Raw genomic sequence first — 20,369 nt, 5'->3', positions numbered from 1 at the left:
ATTGCCTGTGTTTTCCCTGTCTGTAGTGCTGGAGCAGCCATGCACTGAGCTGTGCAGACAGCAGGACAGCATCCTTGAACGAACAATGCCTTTCTCCCTGGTTTTGTGGAACACAAAAGCTGACAAAGGGCTGTGCTGTGGTAGCTTCTTGGTCTGGTGTGCAAATGTCAGCTTGATCCCCTGCCACAGCCTGGTTTGTTTTGATCGAGATGTGGGGCTGGGGAGGGGAGGTTGTGTTGGAGGGTGGGATACCTGCTGTGAAGTGATGCTGTGGAGGAGTTTGCTGATGGGCTTTTAGAGGAAAGCCTCATTGCTTTGGAACGAGGCATTCAGAGTGGCTTTGGTCTGTGTTGCTGTTCCCCTGAAATCCCTTTTTAGCAATCAGCTGTAATAAAGTGTTCTTAACTAGATGAGTGGTGACTGGTGCATGTGGCTCCCAGTAACACTAAATCCACCACGCTTTGTAATAAGGTTTCAGTGCCTGGGGTCTTTTGCCTAAAAATAGCAAAAAAAAAAGAAGAGTGTTAGGGGAAATCTAAATCAGAAGGAAACAAATGGCTTTTAATCTTTCCCTCTGTTTCAGAGTGAAGGATGCCGAAGAGGAAGAAGCCTGCAGAGGGCCTGGAGTCTCGAGGTCAGGATGGGGAGGAGGAAGAGAAGAGGAACCCAGCCAATGCCAAGAAGAAGCGCACTTTTGTGGATGCATTTATTGTTATATCCGATAGCGATGGAGAGGTCAGTGGTGGGTTTGGGGTACCCAGAGCCTGTGCTGGGCCCTGCTGCTGCAGGGCAGTGCCAGAGCAGCCCTCGCTGTCGTGCTGGGGTCAGGCTTTGCACAGAGGGTCTTGTGCCATTCCTTTTCTTACATATGAGATGAATCAAATCCTATTTGACTAGGAAATGAATGGTATGCTTCATGAGGGTGAGTTATGAGTCTGGGATTTGATAACCAAATCCTCTCAGAACTGAATCTGAAACGTAATTTAAAAGTAACCTTTCCTCAATCCCTTTACAAATCTTTTTTTCATAATTTTTATTTGATTGATTTCCAGCTAAACCTTAGCAACATGATTCTGTATTATGTGCAAATAGATAAGAAAATGATTCAGAACTCAGGCTTGTGAGTAGCTCAGAAGCAGGCAGTGTCTGGTAAACTGATTCTGAATTACAGGAACCTGAGTTTGTAACCCATCTCCAAAGGGTGTAAAGGTGAATGTGATGTGGGAGTGCCTGGATAAGGCATCAAGGCTCAGGTCTCTGATCCCCAGCGTCGGCTTATGCACATCAGCATTACCCTCAAGATTGAAATGTCTGTGTTGGTTACAAGGGCGATGGGATGAGCATGGGAACTCCTGCCCAGGGGAAACCCAGAGCCCTCAGAACCTGTGCTTGACTGAGCGGGGTACATGAGAGGAAATTATTACAATCAGTTTTTTTATGTGTGACTCTTAAGGCTTTGCTCTGTCTTGCTGGTGATTGGGGATCCTAAGCTGCTTTTTGTAATTCCACCATTTTCAAAAGCATTTCAGTTCACTCTCAAGCTGTAGATCTTAAATCAGGTCCCTTTTGCTCCCACATCTGCAGTGTGCTGCTCTCCAATAAGGCGATTATCATGTGAGGAGGGGAAAATCACTAGAAATAAACAGTAAGAAGCTGTAGGGCAAACGATATTGGATGTTTTTTCTTCACATTGTCTGAGTTCTTTCCCATTGGGAAATTCCCTGAAAGGAATGGAACATATGGCAGTAATAGTTCAGTGGGGTTAAACCCTTAGCTCTGCAATATGCTAAGTTAACTTCAGATGTCTGCTGCATCACTGGCCTTTATTGTGAAACCTATAAGGAAAAAAGAAATCAGCAGCTATAAGAGCTGCTGCAGTACATAAAAGATCAGGACCTGTTATTGTCTGCAATTATTCATCTCAATGTGCACGTATCTGAAAAAGAGGAAACAAACGTCTCTTAAAACACATCTATAAAAAGGTTAGGCTCCCTCACTGTTCTGTAAGTTTGTCTATAAACAATAAATTCTGATGGCATAATCGGTCATATTACAGAAAAGGATATGCTCAGAGAGGCCGTTAAAGAGCCAATTAGGTTCTGTTTAAGTGACAACAGTTCAGTCAGTTGAATGAGTGGATTTATTCAGTTCAGTCTCTTTTCTGTGAGTCATCAGCTTCCAGATCCAGTGCCACAGTCTCTTGTCGTGCTGTTTTCTACAAAATCAAACGCAAAACTGATTTACTGGGGATCTCAAAAAAATAACTGTCTGCCTTCTGTAACTGTCTCAGCTCTTCTGTGTACATCAAGTTGAATTTCAATTTTGAACGTTGTAACTGTTGTTCTTGCACTGGTAAGACCTTGTTGTGTGTTCAAGAAGAGGTGTGGGAAGCTCAGATCAATAGCAATTTTAGAGAACAATACATTCTCAATTAATCTTGCATCTGTTAGGACATGGTTCCTTATGAATCAAAAGCTACAAGGACAATTTGGGCATCATTGATTCGATGGCTTTCTTCCTTGGCAGTCTCTTGGCAGGTATCTATAGAACAAGTCCCTAGTTCTGCTTCCAGACCAGCAGATCTTGTAGCAGCTGCACCTGGAAAGCCTCCAGCTTCTCACTTTTGATGATCTTTGGCAGACTGCCTCTCCCAGGAATTTTTCAGTCATGCTGGATTATCAAGCTCATCCATGTTATTTTGCCAAGTTCCCTTTCTTTGCTCATGTCTATGCTGTGGCATCTGCAGAGCTGCATCAGAAAAAAGTTTTCTGGATGGGAGGCTTTCTGATCTCTGCTATATATAATCCTGGATTCGGGGAACACTTCTCTTTTTTTGGAAAGGGTCAGACAAAATAAGAACAGTCTCTCTGGCTCTGTGGAAACCAGAGGAGATGACCTTCTTTGTGCAAACTGTGTCTGAAAATGCAGACATGCTGAATGAGTAGAGTGGTTCCCATCTCCCTTGGCTGTTTAATCTCACAGGGACTCGGTTGCCTGTGCCAGAAGATGGATGTTCATTCACAAATACACAATATTTCGAGTAGTGCCCAACAATGCTCTCTCTGAGCATAATTCTTGGTCTCCTGAGCCTCCTGCTTGCATTGGGCTGTTGGTTTGACCCCTGAAGCCATGTCTTCAAGATGATTGTTCCTCAGCACACGACCTGGCCAAGCATGAACTCTGAGCACAGCACAAAAGTTGTGCTGACCTTAGACTGATCTGCAGCCATTAATGCGGTTGATCCTCAAATGCTGCTGATCTGGTCTGGGACCTTTTGGAAGGGTCTTTTGCCTGGATAGGTCCTTTGGGAGCTTTCAGAGTACCTGCCTGCACTTATAAAGTTGGCATGAAATCTCACAAGCTCTTTGTGCCAGATCCATCAGCTCTGCCAGCCCTCAGGGAACATATGACAAGACTCCAGGGTGATGGTGCCATCTATTTCTGCATGGCCTGTCTTCCCTTCATTGCAGAACATCCCATTGCCTGAGTGTTCCTGTGTGTGGAGATACTCACAGTCAGTGTAATCAGCAGCATGTGTTGATGTTCAGATCAGATTTTGGCTGGAGTGCAGTGAGAGGTGTGTTTAGGCATTGGCTGGAATACCCAGCCACTGCCCTGTCCTGTTTCCCTCAGCTGTGACAGTGGGCACTCACCTCAGGACCAGGCATGGTCTAAGGGACATCTTGCTATGGAGAAGATGGCACTGGAAATGTCACAGCCCGCCTGTCATAGTTGAATCCCATCCAGCAGCTAAGTACCAGGCAGCTGCTTGCTCACTCCCACCCCATGGTGAGGAGAAGAATCGTGGGGAAAAAAAGTAAATCTCGTGGGTTGAGATAAGAACAGCTTAATAATTGAAACAAGATAAAATATAATAATACTATTAATAATCCTAATGATAATATCAAGAATAATTGTAATGAAAAGAAGGGAGAGAGGAGCTGCTTTTTATCAGGAACTGTAGTGATAGACAAGGAGAAATGGGTTCAAACTGAAAGGGGAGAAATTTAGGTTAGATATATGGAAGAAACTCTTTACTGTGAGGATTGTGAGGCGCTAGAACAGGATGCCCAGAGAGGCTGTGGATGCCTCATCCCTGGCAGTGTCATTGCCAGGCAATGAGCAACCTGGTCTTGTGGGAAGTGTCCAGAACAGGAGGGTTGGAACGAGATAATCTTTAAAGTCCCTTCCAACCCAAACCTTTCCATGATTCTATGAGTAAAACCCAAGAGAAACCAGTGCCACAATCCCCATGCTCACCACCCACTGACTGATGCCCATCCAGTCCCTGAGCAGCAGTTGGTGTCTCCCAGCCAATTCCCCCTGTTTATACACTGGCCATGAGGTTCTGTGGTGTGGAACATCCCTTTGCCCAGCTCCTCCTGCTCCTTGTGCACCTGCTCACTGTCAGAGCACAGGAAACTGAAAAGGCCTTGATTTAGAGTGAGCACTGCTTGGCACCAACTAAACCATTGGTGTGCCATCAACATTATTCTTGTACTAAATCCAAAACAGCACTGCATCAGCTACTAGGAATAAAAATAACTTAATCCCAGGACTCCAACTCACACCACTGACCATCCAAGCGAAGCAGAGCCACATGGGAGTGTTGCTGCAATGCCCTGCTGTCTCCATGGGCTCTGCTGGTGCCAAGGGACCCAGTGCCTCCATCTCCCAGGGGACAATGCAACGTGAGTTGTTTCTGGAGGAGGCTTCATGGCTCTGCTGAACTCACTTGTTGAAAATCAGGTTGATCTGTATCTGGGCTTCTCACAGCCCAGTAAAAGCCCTTTTTTCTACAGAGTCCTCTCTCCCTGTGTCAGGAACTGCATATCCTGGCATGAGCCCTGTTGTGTCTTGTTGTTCATCTCTGCTTCCAGCAGGTTTGTTCTAATGAGCTGAAAGAGCAAAGCTGAAACAGATTCTGAACTGAAGTCAGAGTCTAATAAAGTAGGGTGTGATATTAATTTCAGCAGCAGCCTTGGCAAGAGCCAAACATGGCAATTCCAACATCTAATTGGCTTTTAAAAATAAATTAGTCTGGTTTTCATCTGCATATTTCCCATGCAGGATGTGTGGTGTTTGGCTGTATCCTATTGTTAGATGGTCCCAACTGCTGTTGAGCAATAAAATTACCCAGACCTTTTGACTTTGCAGTCTGCGCTGTTAGGGGTGGAGACATTCTGCTGTAGCCTTTTCTTCCCTGAGTCAGTGGAAGCTGTTTTCTGTGGTTTATCATGCGGATTCAAGGGAGCAGGATGTGGGATGCTGGCTACTGGCTTCCATTTATGGGCTTTTAGGAATGAGTGGAGATGTATCTGTTTCTGCTGGCAGAGTCAACCTTCTCTTAAGTATGTGCAAAAGCATTTTTAAAATGGGAATTTGATTTCCTGCTGTCTGGTGAAACCAAGCAGGTTATGAAAACAAGAAGAATAGTGGCTGCTTTCCACTAAATGTGTAAGAAATTTTGGAAACCTGTCTATTTCTTGATCTGTGTACAATGCTGACAGTGAAATTGCTCATAAGAGAGCATCATAAATTAAAGTGCAGAGCCTGACACACAGGAAGAGAATTTGGGTTCCTTCTGGCCGTTATGCCTTGAATTGACAGCAAAGGAGGAGGGGTGCTCTCCAGGCTGGCACTGAGCAGAGGTGTGCAGTTCCTACCTTGCCTCCACTATAATAATTAGTTTCTCTTGGAAGATGTGTGTTGGAAATGACCTTGTAACTAAGAGTATTGGCTGCAGTTTGGGAATATTTTAATTGATTAAGATTATTTTTGGACTAGTGATCTTATTAGAAAGGCAGTTGGTTGAGTGGCCCCTTGAGTTCCTATTATCCTTGTAGATAGATGAGCATTAAAAGGTTGGGTCAGGCGGAGCAAGCCCTGTTGTCTTCTCTGAATTTTCTTGGCCCCTTCTGTTTCTACCATCCACGCCTGCATTTATGCAGAGCACTCTGGGGCCTGCGAGGCTCTCTCCCAGCAGAGGTACAAACAGCCATAAATCCTAATTAAAAGGTATGTTTTATTTTCTGGGTTTAAAAATAAAGAAGATTTAAGAATTCTTGGAATTGAGATGTGTGTATATATTTTGGCCCATCAGGATTAATTGGATTTGCTTCAGCGGTTCACTGTACCGTGGCTGTTCAGTAGAATGCTGCTGAGCAATTTAAACATCTTTCACGAATGTGTGAGGTTCATACAACACGTGTCCTTCAATAATTTTGCTCCTGCCACTGATGTAAATGTTGAGATTCTTCAGGATCAGCATGGGGAACTGAGGCATGTACCTGGCTGTGCCGTGAATCTGGCAGCACACCCAATGCCAGGCACTCTGTTCCCCTGGAAGCCCTGGAGGTGTTTGAGCCCATGTTGTCCCGTGGTGTGTGTTGTAAATGTGTGTCTCTGTGCACAGAGCAGGCACTCACAGCCATGGAAAGTTTGGTGTGCTCATAAATCACATCTGTGCCCTGGAAAAGAGCTGCAGATGAGAGTGTCAGGGTTGACCTTCCAGCAAGTGCGGGAGTGATGAGGGGAAGATTGATGCCTAGAGAGAAGACCTGGGGATTTACAGAGCCTGTTAGGATTAAATTGCCCCTGTTTTAAGCTGGGGTGGGTTTAGCGTTGCTAGACAGGGTTTTGGGGGAGGGCAGGAGAGCTCCAGTGTATAATCCTGCTGTGATCCCACAGGTTGTTCCCCATCCTCTGAGGTGTGAGCAGCCCACGAGGTCAGCATGGGGCTATTGCTGCAGACCAGGGCAGGGCAGTTTGGGGTGGGAGATCCCACAGTTTAAGGAAAACTGTGGGGAGGGGCACCATGCCAGGGCCCTGGAAGAAAGATTTCACCTCCTGAGCAGGAGCTTGGCATCCATCTCCTAAGAAGAGAGACTCTGGATGTCACTTTTGGAGACTCGGTGGCAGGTCTTGGAAGGGGGCTATCTAAACCAGTCTGTGGGGAGAAGAGAAGGAATCAGTCACAGAAAAAAACCCTTAGGCACAACACAAGTGTGTGTGGACTTGCCAAACATGATTGCTGCTGTGTTGTGAGGTGATTTTTAAGTCAGTGAAAGTGAGGAATGGTGTAGGTATTAGGACATGTAAAAGCTGTAATGTATTAAGGTTTCAGGAAACCGTCTAATAGTATGTCTTGCAAAATCTTAGTTGGATAAATAATTTAATTTGGTCTAGATAGCAACATTCCTGGATTGAAATTCTGCTAAAAGACTGTCAGTAAGAGCTGCTGATGAACAAAGGAGAGGCTCATCTGGGGGAGATGTAAAGCTGAGGCCAAGAGGATCAATATTAGGTCTGTGTGTGTTTTAACATTCTCATTAACGATCTGTAAGAGGGAGCAAGTGGTGTATATAGATTAATAAAATCTACAGATAACACTAAAGCCAGAGATGTCTTCAGCAAAACTCAGCATGGAGGTGCAGTCTGAAGGACTTCATGGGTTCAGAAACATGGGCAAAGGACTAAATAAATGGATGACACTCAAAAATAATCAATGTATCTATTTGTGTTGAAGTAGCCCAAGCCATGTGCCCCTCCTTGAACCCTCCTCTTGGCCCAAGGGAGGTGGAATGAGGCGCAAGCAGGTGGCTGATGTGTCTCATGGGCTGCAAAACTCAATGTAGCTGCAGAGGGAGCAGTGCAAAGCCCATCCTGGCCAGGCGTAGGTCTCTGCCTGAAACACTGGATTTGATTCTAATCCTACCTGATTTAGAGAGACAAATTGGAAGGGGTCCAGTGCCAGCCTTGGGTAATGTGTGTGCCCTCGCTTAAGCCGTTAGGACAGCAACTTGCAGAAATTTGTGTCATTTAAGCCTGTGCCCATTTGTGCTGCAGTCTTTGTGTTTAAAGCAGCACACATTTAAGTTGTTTGTGGGAGTATTGTTCTAGCGAGCCTCGAGACAACAAGTTTCTGAAGTAATCAAGTTTCAAAAATGAGATACTTGTGGCAATACTGCCCAAAGAAGCTGTGGATGCTATGGATGTTCAAGGCCAGGTTGGATGGCATTCTGAGCACTCTGGTCTAGTGGAAGGTGTCCTTGCCCATGAAATGAGATGATCTTTAAAGTCTCTTCCAACTCAAACCATTCTTTGATTTGATGAATACGATGAAAGAATAGCATGAGGAGAAAATACAGCTGACCCTCCTGCCCTCGGGGTGCATTGGTGTGGGTCTTCAAAAATTGCTAGGGATTCTAATTTTGATCACCTGAAATTGCCTGGGCATAGTACTAGAGGCTGCATGGCAGGAAACAGTCCTGGCTTACAGGTGTGTGATGCTCAGTTATAAAAGGGTTCTGTTTTTCTGTTTTGAGTGCTTACAAATATCAATGTTTTAGCAAGGCCAAACAAATTCTCTCTGAAATCATGGGTAGCAGGTGCAGTGCATGGTGGTGACTGGCATGAAGTCTATTGTCTCTCCTACTTCTCTGTTTATGTCAGTCTGTAACTCTTTTTGCTCGTTATGCTTATCACACAGCTTTTAATAGTTACAGAATGTGTTTGGATTACGTTTGAAATTCAAATTTCACACAAATAGATGCTTGTTCTTGAACCAGTGTTTGTGTCTGAGTAGTTGGGGGAAGGGGGCTGGTAGTATTTCTTACATATTGCATTCACTCACCATGTTCTTTTCCATTGCAGCAGGAGTCAAAGGAAGAGAGTGGATTGCAAAAGAAGAGAACAAAGCAGCTGGATCGAACCAAGTTTGCTGCTAAAAGACAAATTGCACGTAGGTCTCAGTTGTGGGGCTGGGGAAGTTGTCTGTTGCTGAGCAGTTTCTGCTGTTTGTGTTAGAGATTATTTCTCTTGCAGAAAGGCTGTGACATGGCTGGGGATGCAGAAAAGACCCTTCACAGGGCTAAATTTTGCACTTCCAAAACAACTGTGTGAGGGTGCTGGTACCTCACCAGACTCAAAACTGTCTGAGGTTCAAAACTGTGATCTGAAAGCGCCGTCAGTCACAAACTGCTTTCCTGTCCAGGCCCCTCTGCTCCTGTCTATCCCCGAAATATCACAATGCTCTGACCCGACAGCTGCTGCTCAGGAAGGATCTGAGTCGCAGCTGACAGTTCTCTGAAATCATCAGCTCGCAGTGTGGGGGCAGCCAGAGCACCAACAACCCTGGGCATCATAAGGAAGGGTGTTAAGAACCAGGGATTTAGTTGATGTAATTTTGCTGTTATATAAAGTGTTGCTGCACCCTTGTCACAGCACTGTGTGCAGTTCTGGCCTTTGCATAGCAAGGGCACAGTGGTAAATCCGGAGAAAGGCAGCCCAAACCATGAAGGAGTGGGGACAGCTGCCTGGTGAGGAGAGACTGGAAAGCTTGGGGCTGCTTTGTTAGGAGAGAATGGTGGGATCAAAGTTCCCATTGGGAAGGCAATGCCTCAGCTGAGCTGTTGTTTACCAGCTCCTGGGGAGTATCAGTGGAAATAGCAAGAAATAGATGGGTTTAAAACGGGTGAAGGACAGTAATGCTTCACACAGCATGGGGTGAACTGCTGGGAGTTTGTGTCACAGGAGATTGTGGAGAGGTCAGTATCAACTGCTTTAATAAGGGCTTAAATGCATTCATGGACAATAAGTCTATGAATAAAAGCTAAAGGCTGGGATGTTCCTGCTCATATTCTGATGTACAGGCAGAAGGGCCCACTGAGCATAGCCAGCATGCCTCTACTCCCTGTACAGCCCCACAAGTTACAGCAGCGAGGCCCCAGAGGGTCCCCACTCATGTTCCTGTGCTCTGTGAGGCAGTGGTCCATCCAGCACGTAAAATTCAGGATATTTTAAAATGGGAGAGATGTTGCCTCCTGCAAAACCCAAAGCAATCACTGAACAAAATGGAGCACGCCAGTGCTCTGCAAAGCAGCAGCAGTTGGGCTTGTCAGTCCTCACAGGGTTTGTGTGAATTAAATTGTTTTTAATAGAGGCCTAAGGCCATGGCACAGAACAGCCCAGCTCTTTGTGGGAGCTGCAGCCCACTGTGCATGTCTGTGTTGAACAAGTAAGATAGCAAAGTCAGAGATGGGAAAAGAGTTCCTTCTCTTATCCTTCTTTTTCTCCCAAAGGAAGCAGAGCACCAAATTAAAGCTGAAACCCCCCTTGGAGATGCCACTAAAATGTGACCAAGCATATGGTGCTAAGAGCAGGGATCTGCTGAACTTGGATGTTCTCATTGCATCATTGAACGTGTAGGGTTTCGGGAGCTGGTGCTGTGCAAAAGGTGTTCAGTGTGCTCCAGAAAATCCACAGGAGACAGGGCCAGCTCTCCAGACGACAGAGGAGTTCTACTGTGTTTCTAGAAGTTGAAATTATTGATAATAGTTTTTCTTTTCCTGGGGCAAAAGCTGCCTTTTGTTGTTGCTTAGCGTGCTCCTCTGAGTTTGGGGTGCCTGGCGCCGCACGGTCGGAGAGCAGGGGCTTATTTAAGCACGTGTGATGGTGGGACTGTTCTCATTTGTGGGAAGCTATAATTAGACTTTTGGTGTTTGCTTTTAGGCAAATTAAGATTTGAAGTAGTAATTATTTTTCCCAGTGTCTTTAAATAAATTCTTTGAATTGCGAGGCAAATTGGTCTTTTGTAAAGATTGGGTGCTTCTGGGTAGAGCAAGTTCTTTCTCCCCCAAACTGGAAAATTTCAGATATTGGCAGGCACTCGTTATAAAGCATATCCTCCCTTTTTTGCTTTGTTGTGGTTTTATTAATTTTATCCTAAAGCCATAACTAAAATATATCTGTGACGTTTCATCCTGACAGGATAAATGGAAATACAAAACCTAAAGAAGTCTCTCTCTCTCTCTTTTTCTGGAGGAAGTCAATGCTTTAAAGCACATTTGAATGTTTTTACTGTAATTGCACTTTGAGTATGTAAAAATACTGAGATCCCAGAATTTCTGTTATTTTTGAGTAAATCTCTTATTAGTAAGTGTTATAACTACAACTAGTGGGGTTTTGCATCTAATTCACTTTGCAAATGTCAAAATGGAACATAAATCGCTTTGCAAATTGCCGTATTAGCATTTAAAAAGGCTTTGAAATGGTTTAATTTGTTTAGGGCTGCCGTATCTTAAAAACAGTTTCTCTCTGACCCCTCCTTCCCATCTGCGGGTCTCTTGGATGCCCTGGTCCCCGGAGAGGAGCTGGGATTTCCTGCCGCATTGGGATGGACCTGTGAGGAGAGGATTCTGGAGTGTGAGATGCAGTGCTGGTGCTTCCCCCTGGGAATGGGTTCCTCCAAGGCAGGCGAGTGATGAGTGCGAGCTGAGCATCGGTCCAGATGGAGAGGGGTCGTTTCTCCAGGGATCTGAGGAGTCCCTGCCATACATTCTGAGCTCTCTCCCCAGCTCTGTTTGCACACAGTGGTCGGGGGCTAACGCAGCGCTCTGGGTTTCTAATCATCATAAATCATGACGGCTGCAATCAGCATCAAGTTTAATAAAACACGCGGTGCTGAGAAGTGATCAGTCCTGGAGCATGAAATAGCGTCAGCTTCACTTAAAGCAGGTCAGGTCTGCTGGAAGGCATGAGCAGAGCTGCTCTTTGCTCTCCCCATAGTAATGCCAGGTGGATTTAAACTCGAGTTTTCCCCATCTCCAGAGCACCTACTCAACTGGAACGTGCACTAAGTGCATCTTGTTTGTCACTGGTTTCTTTGCCAGAGGCAGCATTTGTCTGGCACATTCCCTGTCCCCAGAGGGGAAATTGCTGTGCCAGGGAGGGAGAAGAAAACAAAATGTACAGCAGCAGCTCGCCAAAAAATGTTTCTTTTTATTAAGCTTCATGGATGTTGATAGCCTGAACTGGCAAACACTCAGGCCCCTGTTGAAGCACGTGGAAAGTCGTGTGTGCGGGGTGCTGATCATGTGCACCAGTTTTCCTGCACATGTCTGAGTTTACTGATTGCTGTGATGGTTTGGGCAGGAAAACAAATCAGCACACTTTCCTTATGCTTGGAAGGTGTTTGATATTATGGAGAAAGAAAAGACTGTATGTAGCACTAAGTGGTATGGTCTGGATGACACAGTGGTGATTGGTCAAAGGTTGGATTCAATCTCAGAGGTGTTTTCCAGCCTATTTGACTCTGTGATATTCTGTTTAATGCTGCTGTTCTTGGGGCTGGGAGCTTTCTCCATACACTGGACTGTGCTTTCCATTAAAGGATGCTTTTTTTTTTTGCCCTGGTCCCTCCTGGCTGTAACATCATAGACTGACTTTGTCCAAGGACAAAAGATCCCCATGAGCCCTGAGAGCGCTGCAGTCTGCTTTCCCTTCAACCTCTTTCTTAATTTTCAAAGGAATTACCCCCCACCCCCACCCCCCACAAACCAACAACCTGAAGCTAAGTGCTGTTTTAATAGGACGCATAAAGGAATTTGATGGTAATCAGTCCAAAAATGCTTCAGATCATGCTTGGGTGGAGGGAGCACGAGGCTGCCATCATCCAGGAGCTGGGGGAAGGGCAGAGCAAAGCTGTGCTCTGTGGATGCTCCTGGTTGTAGCAGTGCTGTCATGGACAGGCTGCAGTACGGCCAGAGCACGGCTGCACTGCTGTGTTTGTGTGGGGAGAGGATGGGATAGAAAATGGGAGCCTGCAACTTGTGAAAGCATCTTTATCCAGGGAAACGCCTGTCTCTGAAGCTGGCTGCAGTGAAGGCATGCTTTGTGCTTGGGCAGCCTCCCTGTTCAAATGGCGCGTCTTAAAAATGTTGTAGCCCGTCGGAGAGCGCGAGCCTTTGGTTCATGCATGAGATGGTGCGTGCAGGATTCTGCCTGGAGGAGGGAGCGGGTTCTGAAGGAAATCTGTCAATTTGTTTCGAGTGAGAAGATGTATTTTTCAGCTCCTGAGAGTGCTGTTGAGTTGTTTTTCAAGCTGCACTCCATTCTGCAGGCATTGTATATTTTAAGCAGAGTGAAAGTGTTGGATTGAATCTAAGTAAATAAGTGTTTTCCAAAGTAACTAACTGCTTTGTTTCTACATAGCCAGTCTAGACTTTTGGTTTGATTGGAGTGAGGAATATTTTAGGAATAAATTTTCTGCTGAAATAGCAGTTACAAGTGTAGGAAACCTGTTTCCCATGCATGACTGACTTAGTGATGCAGTGGAATGGTGATGTGAGCAGAAGGGGGATGTATGCATGTGAAATATCCTCTATAATACCACCAAGCAAGTAACATTATCCTCCACAGAGCTTTCCAACTGCAGCTCAGGGTGAACATGTAGCTCTTTTTCTCTTGGATGGGTCTCCTGTGATATTGCAGGTATCTATGTCAGAAGACAGTGAGGTGTGCCACTCGGTTAGTAAAAAAGTGTCTTAAAGATGTTTTGTTTATCCTACTTTGCAGCTGAGCCTATCCTATACAAAAATGAGCACACTTTAGAAATCTGTCCTTTTCCTCTCTCCTTGAACATGCATTCTGCAGCTGCAGTGTGTGTTGTTTGATGGCAAATGAAATGTCATGTTGCAGTTAATACACTCAGGGAATGGGAGCTTAGATTGCTGTAGAAACCCGAGGTGAAGTTCCTGACCTGAGTTACCTTTCTCATTTAGTGTTGCCTGCTCCAGTGTTGGTGACACCTTTTCAGGCCAGCTGAGGTTTAGATGATTTTCTCTGCATTCCTCCTGGGGAGGTGGGACTCTCACCCATTTCTCCCTACATGCTGGATATTCACTGAGTGTTTGCATACACCTACAGCTGTGACTTGACATTATCCTGTTTCTTCTGCTGTAGAGATGACTGAAGAGGAACAATTTGCACTGGCCCTGAAAATGAGTGAGCAAGAGGCTAGAGAAGTGAACTGTCAGGAAGAGGAAGAGGAGGAGCTCTTGAGGAAGGCCATTGCTGAGAGCCTTAGTGTAAGTGCACTTCTGTGAAGAGGCTCACTAGGGTTCTTTAGCAACATTGCTGCTGTGCTTGTTTTACCATGCTGCACAAAAGAAAGTTTTACCTGGGGGACGTAGATATTCCCAGCACAAACTGGAATGACAACAACTGCAGAGCAGTTGCTTTGTACTGTTCCTAGTGAGAGGGACATGAAGTCTAACCCCAACTGTCCCTATTTTGGGGTACAGAGTCTGATTTGGGATAGGGGGATCTGCAGTCCAGGTGATGGCTGCCAGCATGCTGGGGGAGCCCTTGGTTGTGCTGTGCTGATAGAGAACATGTCAGTAGGAGAGTAAACCTTTTGTTTTTCAGAGCTGTCAGCCCTCAGACTCATCGCCTGCAACTCCTCAGCTGTCACTGGAAGAACTAGATTCACAGGGCCAAAGCCAGCCTGCTGAGAACGAAGGCTCTGAGATCCTGGGAGGCCTGGCAATCTGCCCTGACACCCCTCCCTCTGACTGCAGCTTCCACTCACAGAGCTCCAGAGCTGATGGGAATGGACAGACGGATGTCGCCCGGAGCCCCTTGGTAGTGTTGAGGAGGTTAAGCCAGAAAATCGTTGAAAACTCACTAGTATCCAGCATAATCGTGTCTCCGGGGAAGGGCCAGCCTGTGACAAGGTCAAGTGAAAAGTCTTCCTCACCAGCAAAAAGTGATTCGAGTAACATGTTACCCAGCACTGTTGGAGAGGACTTCATGTCTCTGAGTCCCACCTTTGGCAAGGTGGCTTCAGGACGCTCCTGGCAGCTGACACCTCGGAGACTGTTCAGCAGCCCCTCCAGCTCTTCTGAAGCAACAGGCCACGAACCAATAGAGCAACTCCTGCCCTGCACTGGCGATTCTGTTGGAGAAGCTGGTGCTGGGAGCTCAGCCACACTCTGTAAGAGCAGGACCACAGAACAGTGTGACAGCCCCAGGAGGAGTGGTGGAGGAGCAGGTACCAAACACAGCTCACAGCCTGGGCACACTGCCAAGGTCTGTGTTTCCACAGAGCAAGCAGAGCAGAATGAGGGGTCTGACAGTACCCCGGATCTTTGCACGCTGACTGCAGTGGAGGAGAAGCACAAACAGGAGGAGGCAAGAGACACAGTGCACTATTATTGGGGCATCCCCTTCTGCCCCAAAGGGGTGGACCCCAACCAGTACACCAAAGTCATCTTGTGTCAACTAGAGGTTTACCAGAAGAGCCTGAAGCAGGCTCAGAGGCAGCTATTACATAAGAAGGAGTTTGGTAACCCGATTGTGCCCAGTTCTTCCTTGAGCCAAAACGAGCTTGGGAAAGGAGAGGAGATAAGCAGGGAAAATGGGGTTGCTGATGGTACAGAAGATGGAGACACAGAGGGGCAGGAGTCTGAAAACATCACCTGGATCCACCCTTCAAAGAGGAAGGAGGCAGAGAGTCCAGGGCACAGCATAGAAGAAGAGAAAAACTCCACTTCTGATGATGAACCGACTACCAGCTACTGCCAGGTAAGAGCTTTGCCACTGAGCAGAGGTTGAGCAGCCATGCCCTTCTGTCCATTTTACGGTTCAGTCCCTTCTGCAAAGCAGGCACTGCTATTTAATGCCCCTCTTAAATTTAGGGACTTCCTCCCCCAGCCTCACTGGTTACTGTGGAAGGGAGAGAAATGTACATGCTGACACCCAGCTCACATGAGATAGGGGCCACTGAACAGTCTGGCAGTCATTGTTTGTGCTCCAGAGACCAACACATCCTGCTGATCCTTCTCAGAAGGGTGCAACCTGGCAGTGTGACAAGGTAGAGGGCACAGAGGTGTTGCTGACCACCACCAGCTCTGGTAAACCAGTTTATAAACCTGTGGCTATGTGGGGAGCCTTTGCAGATGGAGATGTGGGTTTGTCCTTTTGGTGCAGCCTTTCCTGTTTGCCCTTCCGTGCTCATCTGCCTCTATCAGTGCTTCATCCTTGGAAGTGCTCTTTTCCCTCGTGACTGGGAGAGGCTGTGTGTGGTCACAGGCATCTTCTGCCTGCCCTGGTGATCTGTCACCACGGTGGTGCTCCTGTCCTTGTCCTGGTGTTGGGCACCTTTTCTCAGGCTCGGGTGTGCTAGACACTAGGTGTCAGCCTCTGTCTCTGTCAGGGCTCTCCTGCTGGAGCGGAAGGCAGCTTTCTGTCACTGCTAAGTTTAAACAGATTGCTAGTCAGATGAAGTATTTATTACTGCTGTATTTTAGGTTTGTGTCAGCCTTTTCCAACCCTCATTTTTCATAATGACTTCACTCCCGGATCATTGTATAACTTTATCTTCTCTATGACTGAAGCCTTGGCTCTGTTGTTCCTGTTTTCAAGTGTATTTGATCATTTACCCTGGTGTTAGAAAGATACTTAACTTGTTTTGTGATATTTATATTCTGTCTTGTAATATTGAACACTTAGGAAAAACGTCATGTCTGCATTTTCTGGTTGCAGAAAAAGAGCAGAGCAGCCTGTGCTGAAATGTGACTTTTCATGACAGTGCTTTGGCTCGGGTTTAGCAGATGGAGATTTAAACAAGCCTTAGAGGTGATCTGCAGAGGAAAGGAACTGACTTGTGCCCTTTTTCATTTCCTTAGGATAGATACAAAAGACCTGAGAGGTTCTTAAAGCAAACTGCACTTTTTTTTTTCTGTAGCTTTTCCTCTGGAAATGAAGGTGTCATTATACTGGAAGATTGGGGTGACTGAAGGTCTGTGGATGTGTACTCTAAAGCCCTTGGGAAGCTACAGCAGCTGGGAAGGGCATGAACTTTTAATCAGTACTGAAAATTGTGTGGTATTTTTTAAAATAGTATCTGTTTAATGCTAATATCTAATTAATTCTGGAGGAGAAAAGCGGTTTTAGTGGTGCTGAGTGGTAACTTGTAACCTACTCCTCTTGACCATGGGAGCTGTCTCATAGCCATAACTGAGAGATGCAGCCTTTCTGATATTTTTAAGGTGAAAAAATAAGGGAGGGGGAGCAGACTTTACAGTTTCAAACCTAGCCCAAAATTTACCAGTCTTCTATTTACACGAGAGAAAATAATTTCTAAATGCCTTTTCATCTGCTTTATCACACCCAGCATGAGAGGTAGCTCCTTTCTCTCGCCTCTCTGTGCAGTCGCACACTGAGGCCAGAGCAGGTGATTTACTTGCAAAATCGATATGTTTGATGTTTGCTTGTGCCTTGTCTCCATTTTTTTCTCTCTATCAAATACAATTCTACTGGCAGTGACAAAGGAGGGCCCCAGAGCTGTCGTTGTCTCCACCTTGCTGCATCTTTTGGAGACCCTTTGCTGCCTGTGCTGCTCTGGGGCTCCCCCCGTGGCACCAGGGCTGGTGGGAGATCTTAGTCTGTGCTGAGTGTAGAAACCATCCTTGAGGACTCAAAACTGCCCTTGAGAAAGGACATGGCCTCATGCCATGTGTGAAATGAAGGTGCAAATGATGTGCTTGAGAGAGGCTGCCTGTGTTCCTGCCCTGAAACCCTCACCTGGAATGGGCACAGACCTTCCACCCTGGCAGCACTGCCACTGCCTCCTGCAGCCAGGGGATGTTTGCACAGAGCAAATCCTGGTTGGTGGGAGATCTCACAGCCTGTGAACCTGCACTAACAAACTTCAGTGGTAATAGAATCAATTTCTTCAGAGCCTTTCAGATAAGGTTAGGGGGCTCTTGGTCTTTAAAAGATTCAGAGGGAAAAGACCCAATTCTGGTGATTTGGAGTCTAGTGACCTGAATTAGTGCCATATTTTATAACAGATGTACAAGGAAAAACAGAAACATGGATGAGTGTTCATGACCAGGGCAGAGGCATTGTTAAGAAATGCACGATTCAGGACAAAGACAAATAAAAATAAAAGAGGAGGTGTGGTATTTTATGTTAATGATAAGCTAGGCTGCAAAGAAGTAAAAAAAGCGAAGTTAAAACAGGATATTTGGGGGTTGGAGTCATGTTAGAGAAATCTGACAGGAGAGGCCTTGATTTGGAGCTTGCTGGGGAAGTATATCCAGAAGTGGAGCTGATCGAAGTTGAAACCTTTGGTGGAAATCAAGCTCATAGCATTTGATAGACTCAAGGAAGGGGGAGGAAAACTCCTTGGGTTTCTTTGAGACCTAGCATGAGAATTTGTAGGCCTGACCGCAAGGACTGCTAATAAACCGTTGTAATTCCACCTGATTAGAGGATGGCAAGTGTAACGTGTACACTGCAGAAGAAGAAAGGGATCTGGGTAATGACTGGCATGTTAGCCTGACCTCAGCAGTGCATAAGGCTTTTGAACAAATTTTAAAGGAAAGAATAAATGGAGTCGTGGAGCTAAATGAAAAATGGGGTAAAATGCACACAGATTTTCCAGCTGTAGATTGTGCAGGTTAATCTGTTCCCTTCCTTTGATGGGACAGCAGATTTTCCCAGGCAAGAAAAATGCAACAGATTTTATCTCTAGGAGATTTCAGAGAAGTGCTTCTCATGGTCAAGCATCAGCTGTACCAGTTGATCAAGTCATTCTGGCTCAGGAAAATAAGTTTTAAAGTGGAGTAGGTGAGGGCTTCCTGGGTACCTGAGGGAGTGCAGAGGGGGCACTAAAATCCTTGGGTTGTTTCAAGCTCAGCATGGGTGGAGGTGGAGAAAAGCCGTGGATGCTGCCTACAAATATATTGAGGTGGATGCTGAGAGCATGGAAGATGATGGGCAATGTTAGAAGGAGTGGATGGGTGTGGACTGTCCAGGAGCATGTTTAGGCAGCAAGGTAACAAAAAGTACTGCCAGGCTTTATTACAGGGAGTACCTTGCCAAAAGGAGAGATGGAGGGGAAAAAGCTGACTAGTTCCGGATGGATACTGAGTCATTTTCAGATAAAAATATACAGCAGACTAGGTGCAATGTCATGGGCAGAATCCAATGACCTAGCAGACCTCAGTCAGCTGTGTACATTGTTTTATATAACACCAGAATTTTCCTTTCCAGCCCTCCCAGGTACTGCCTGCAGAAGATGTGCCTGAAGATGGGGAACCCATGCAAATTGCACAGAGGTGAGTAGGGTGTTCAGAGTGTGGCTCACAGGTTCTCTCTAGTGATATGGGCTCTTTAACTCTCCCTGGAGTATTTTGGGGTGCAGTCCCACCACAGCTCGCTGCAAGGCTTGGTGGAAAGGCTGCTGCAGTCACTGCTGTTAAATATCCCTGAAAATACACGGCTTTGGAGCAGCATGGGAGAGGTGGGGCACAGCTGAGGAGAAGGGATCAGTTGCTGTTGTTACTTGATAAGAGATTTTTGTGCAAGGTGCATTCTTGTACAAGTTGAAGGAGCTGCTCCTTGCCCTCTGGAGCTCCTGTGACATGGTGCAGTAAAGCCATGGGGAGCTGGAGGTGAGTTACAGCGATGCCATCACGTGTCTGTCGGGGAAGGCGCACAGGCAGCACGGGGAAGGGTTTACTGGATTTCTGTGTGTATTTTTATGTTCTTGCCTTACTGCTGAAGAGGAAAGCAGGGAGGAGGAAGCCAGACGGCACTGCCTATCAGCCAAAGATAGAGTGCAGTGCTCCAGAAAAGCCACTTCAGCAGATGACAGGTGTGGGGCAAGTCAACATGATTTTCTTCAGATTTAAGCCTGCTCCTCGTTTCCTTTTTTCTTTTTCCCTCTCGTTCCTATGGGATGCAATTCCATAGCAAAGGCTATGGAGAAGAAGGACAAATGGGAGAGGATTCAGGGAGCAAGTTACAAGAAAGGCCAGATAATGTCATGTTTTTAATTTGCTGGGTTTTATAATTTAAACCTGCTTTGGAACAAAACTGCCAATTTCCCTCTGATCTAATAGCATTTGGCCTGAGCAGTTAATATCAATATGCAGAGTATGAAAATCCCTCTTGCTTGCACCTTTCTAACAAGCTTAATACCTGCCTTGGGGAGCAGGAGGAACCTGCAGCTGCGCTGCTGCCGAGGCTGATGAGCCTGTGACAGCTGAGCTCTGAGCTTGCGTAGAAGGCAGCAAGGTGATCACTCTGCAGTGCTGGCCTCCTGCCTGCTTAGGGCCTGAGAGCCCAGGATATGGAGGAGATGAAAGGAGAGGGACCTCTTTCCTTTGGTGAAGCTGGTGGGGTTAGTCTAGGACATTCCCCAAGTTGCCCAGCCTGTGCCTGCCTTGGGGTGGGATGCACCTGGATGTGGTGGCCCCTCCTCGAGCAGCTGGAACATCTGCAGCAAGGCAAGAAATGGCTGCAGTCTTTGCAGTTTTGTGCACATTAAGTCTTGCCATCTGGCTCCTGGTAATTTGCCAGCACAGGCCTCTCTTGGGTATGGCTCAGGCACCCCAACTGGCTGGCCTCAGCAGCACTTAATAGGAAAACATGACTCTGAGCTGTCTGGAGGGAGTGGAGCAGTTTAGGAAGTGCCAGTCCTGTGAAGAAATTGCTTTGCTTTCTGTGGGCTGCTTTCCCTGCTTGTTCCACGCTTTGTACAGAGCATGGAAGATTGGGGTTTTAATAAATGATTA

General features: G+C 46.2%; 1 protein-coding gene across 4 annotated transcripts in view; it reads left to right on the top strand.

The window, feature by feature from the left end:
* The window catches only part of UIMC1 (ubiquitin interaction motif containing 1), a 39,695-nt gene that overhangs the window by 3,986 nt on the left and 15,340 nt on the right, over positions 1–20,369 (top strand). For 3 of the 4 annotated variants that reach the window (XM_033073384.1, XM_033073386.1, XM_033073383.1), the window contains exons 2-6: positions 584–735; positions 8,656–8,743; positions 13,744–13,868; positions 14,209–15,366; positions 18,844–18,908. In XM_033073384.1, the coding sequence (XP_032929275.1) occupies positions 592–735; positions 8,656–8,743; positions 13,744–13,868; positions 14,209–15,366; positions 18,844–18,908 (1,580 nt within the window). In that variant the 5' untranslated portion in view covers positions 584–591. The remainder of the gene's footprint in view (positions 1–583; positions 736–8,655; positions 8,744–13,743; positions 13,869–14,208; positions 15,367–18,843; positions 18,909–20,369) is intronic. The other variant, XM_033073385.1, reaches the window with a different exon arrangement.

Source organism: Catharus ustulatus, chromosome 15, assembly GCF_009819885.2.
Source record: "Catharus ustulatus isolate bCatUst1 chromosome 15, bCatUst1.pri.v2, whole genome shotgun sequence".
Classification (NCBI taxonomy): domain Eukaryota; kingdom Metazoa; phylum Chordata; class Aves; order Passeriformes; family Turdidae; genus Catharus; species Catharus ustulatus.
The sequence above is the reverse complement of the archived record's forward strand: the minus strand, read 5'-3'. Positions and strand labels throughout refer to the sequence as shown.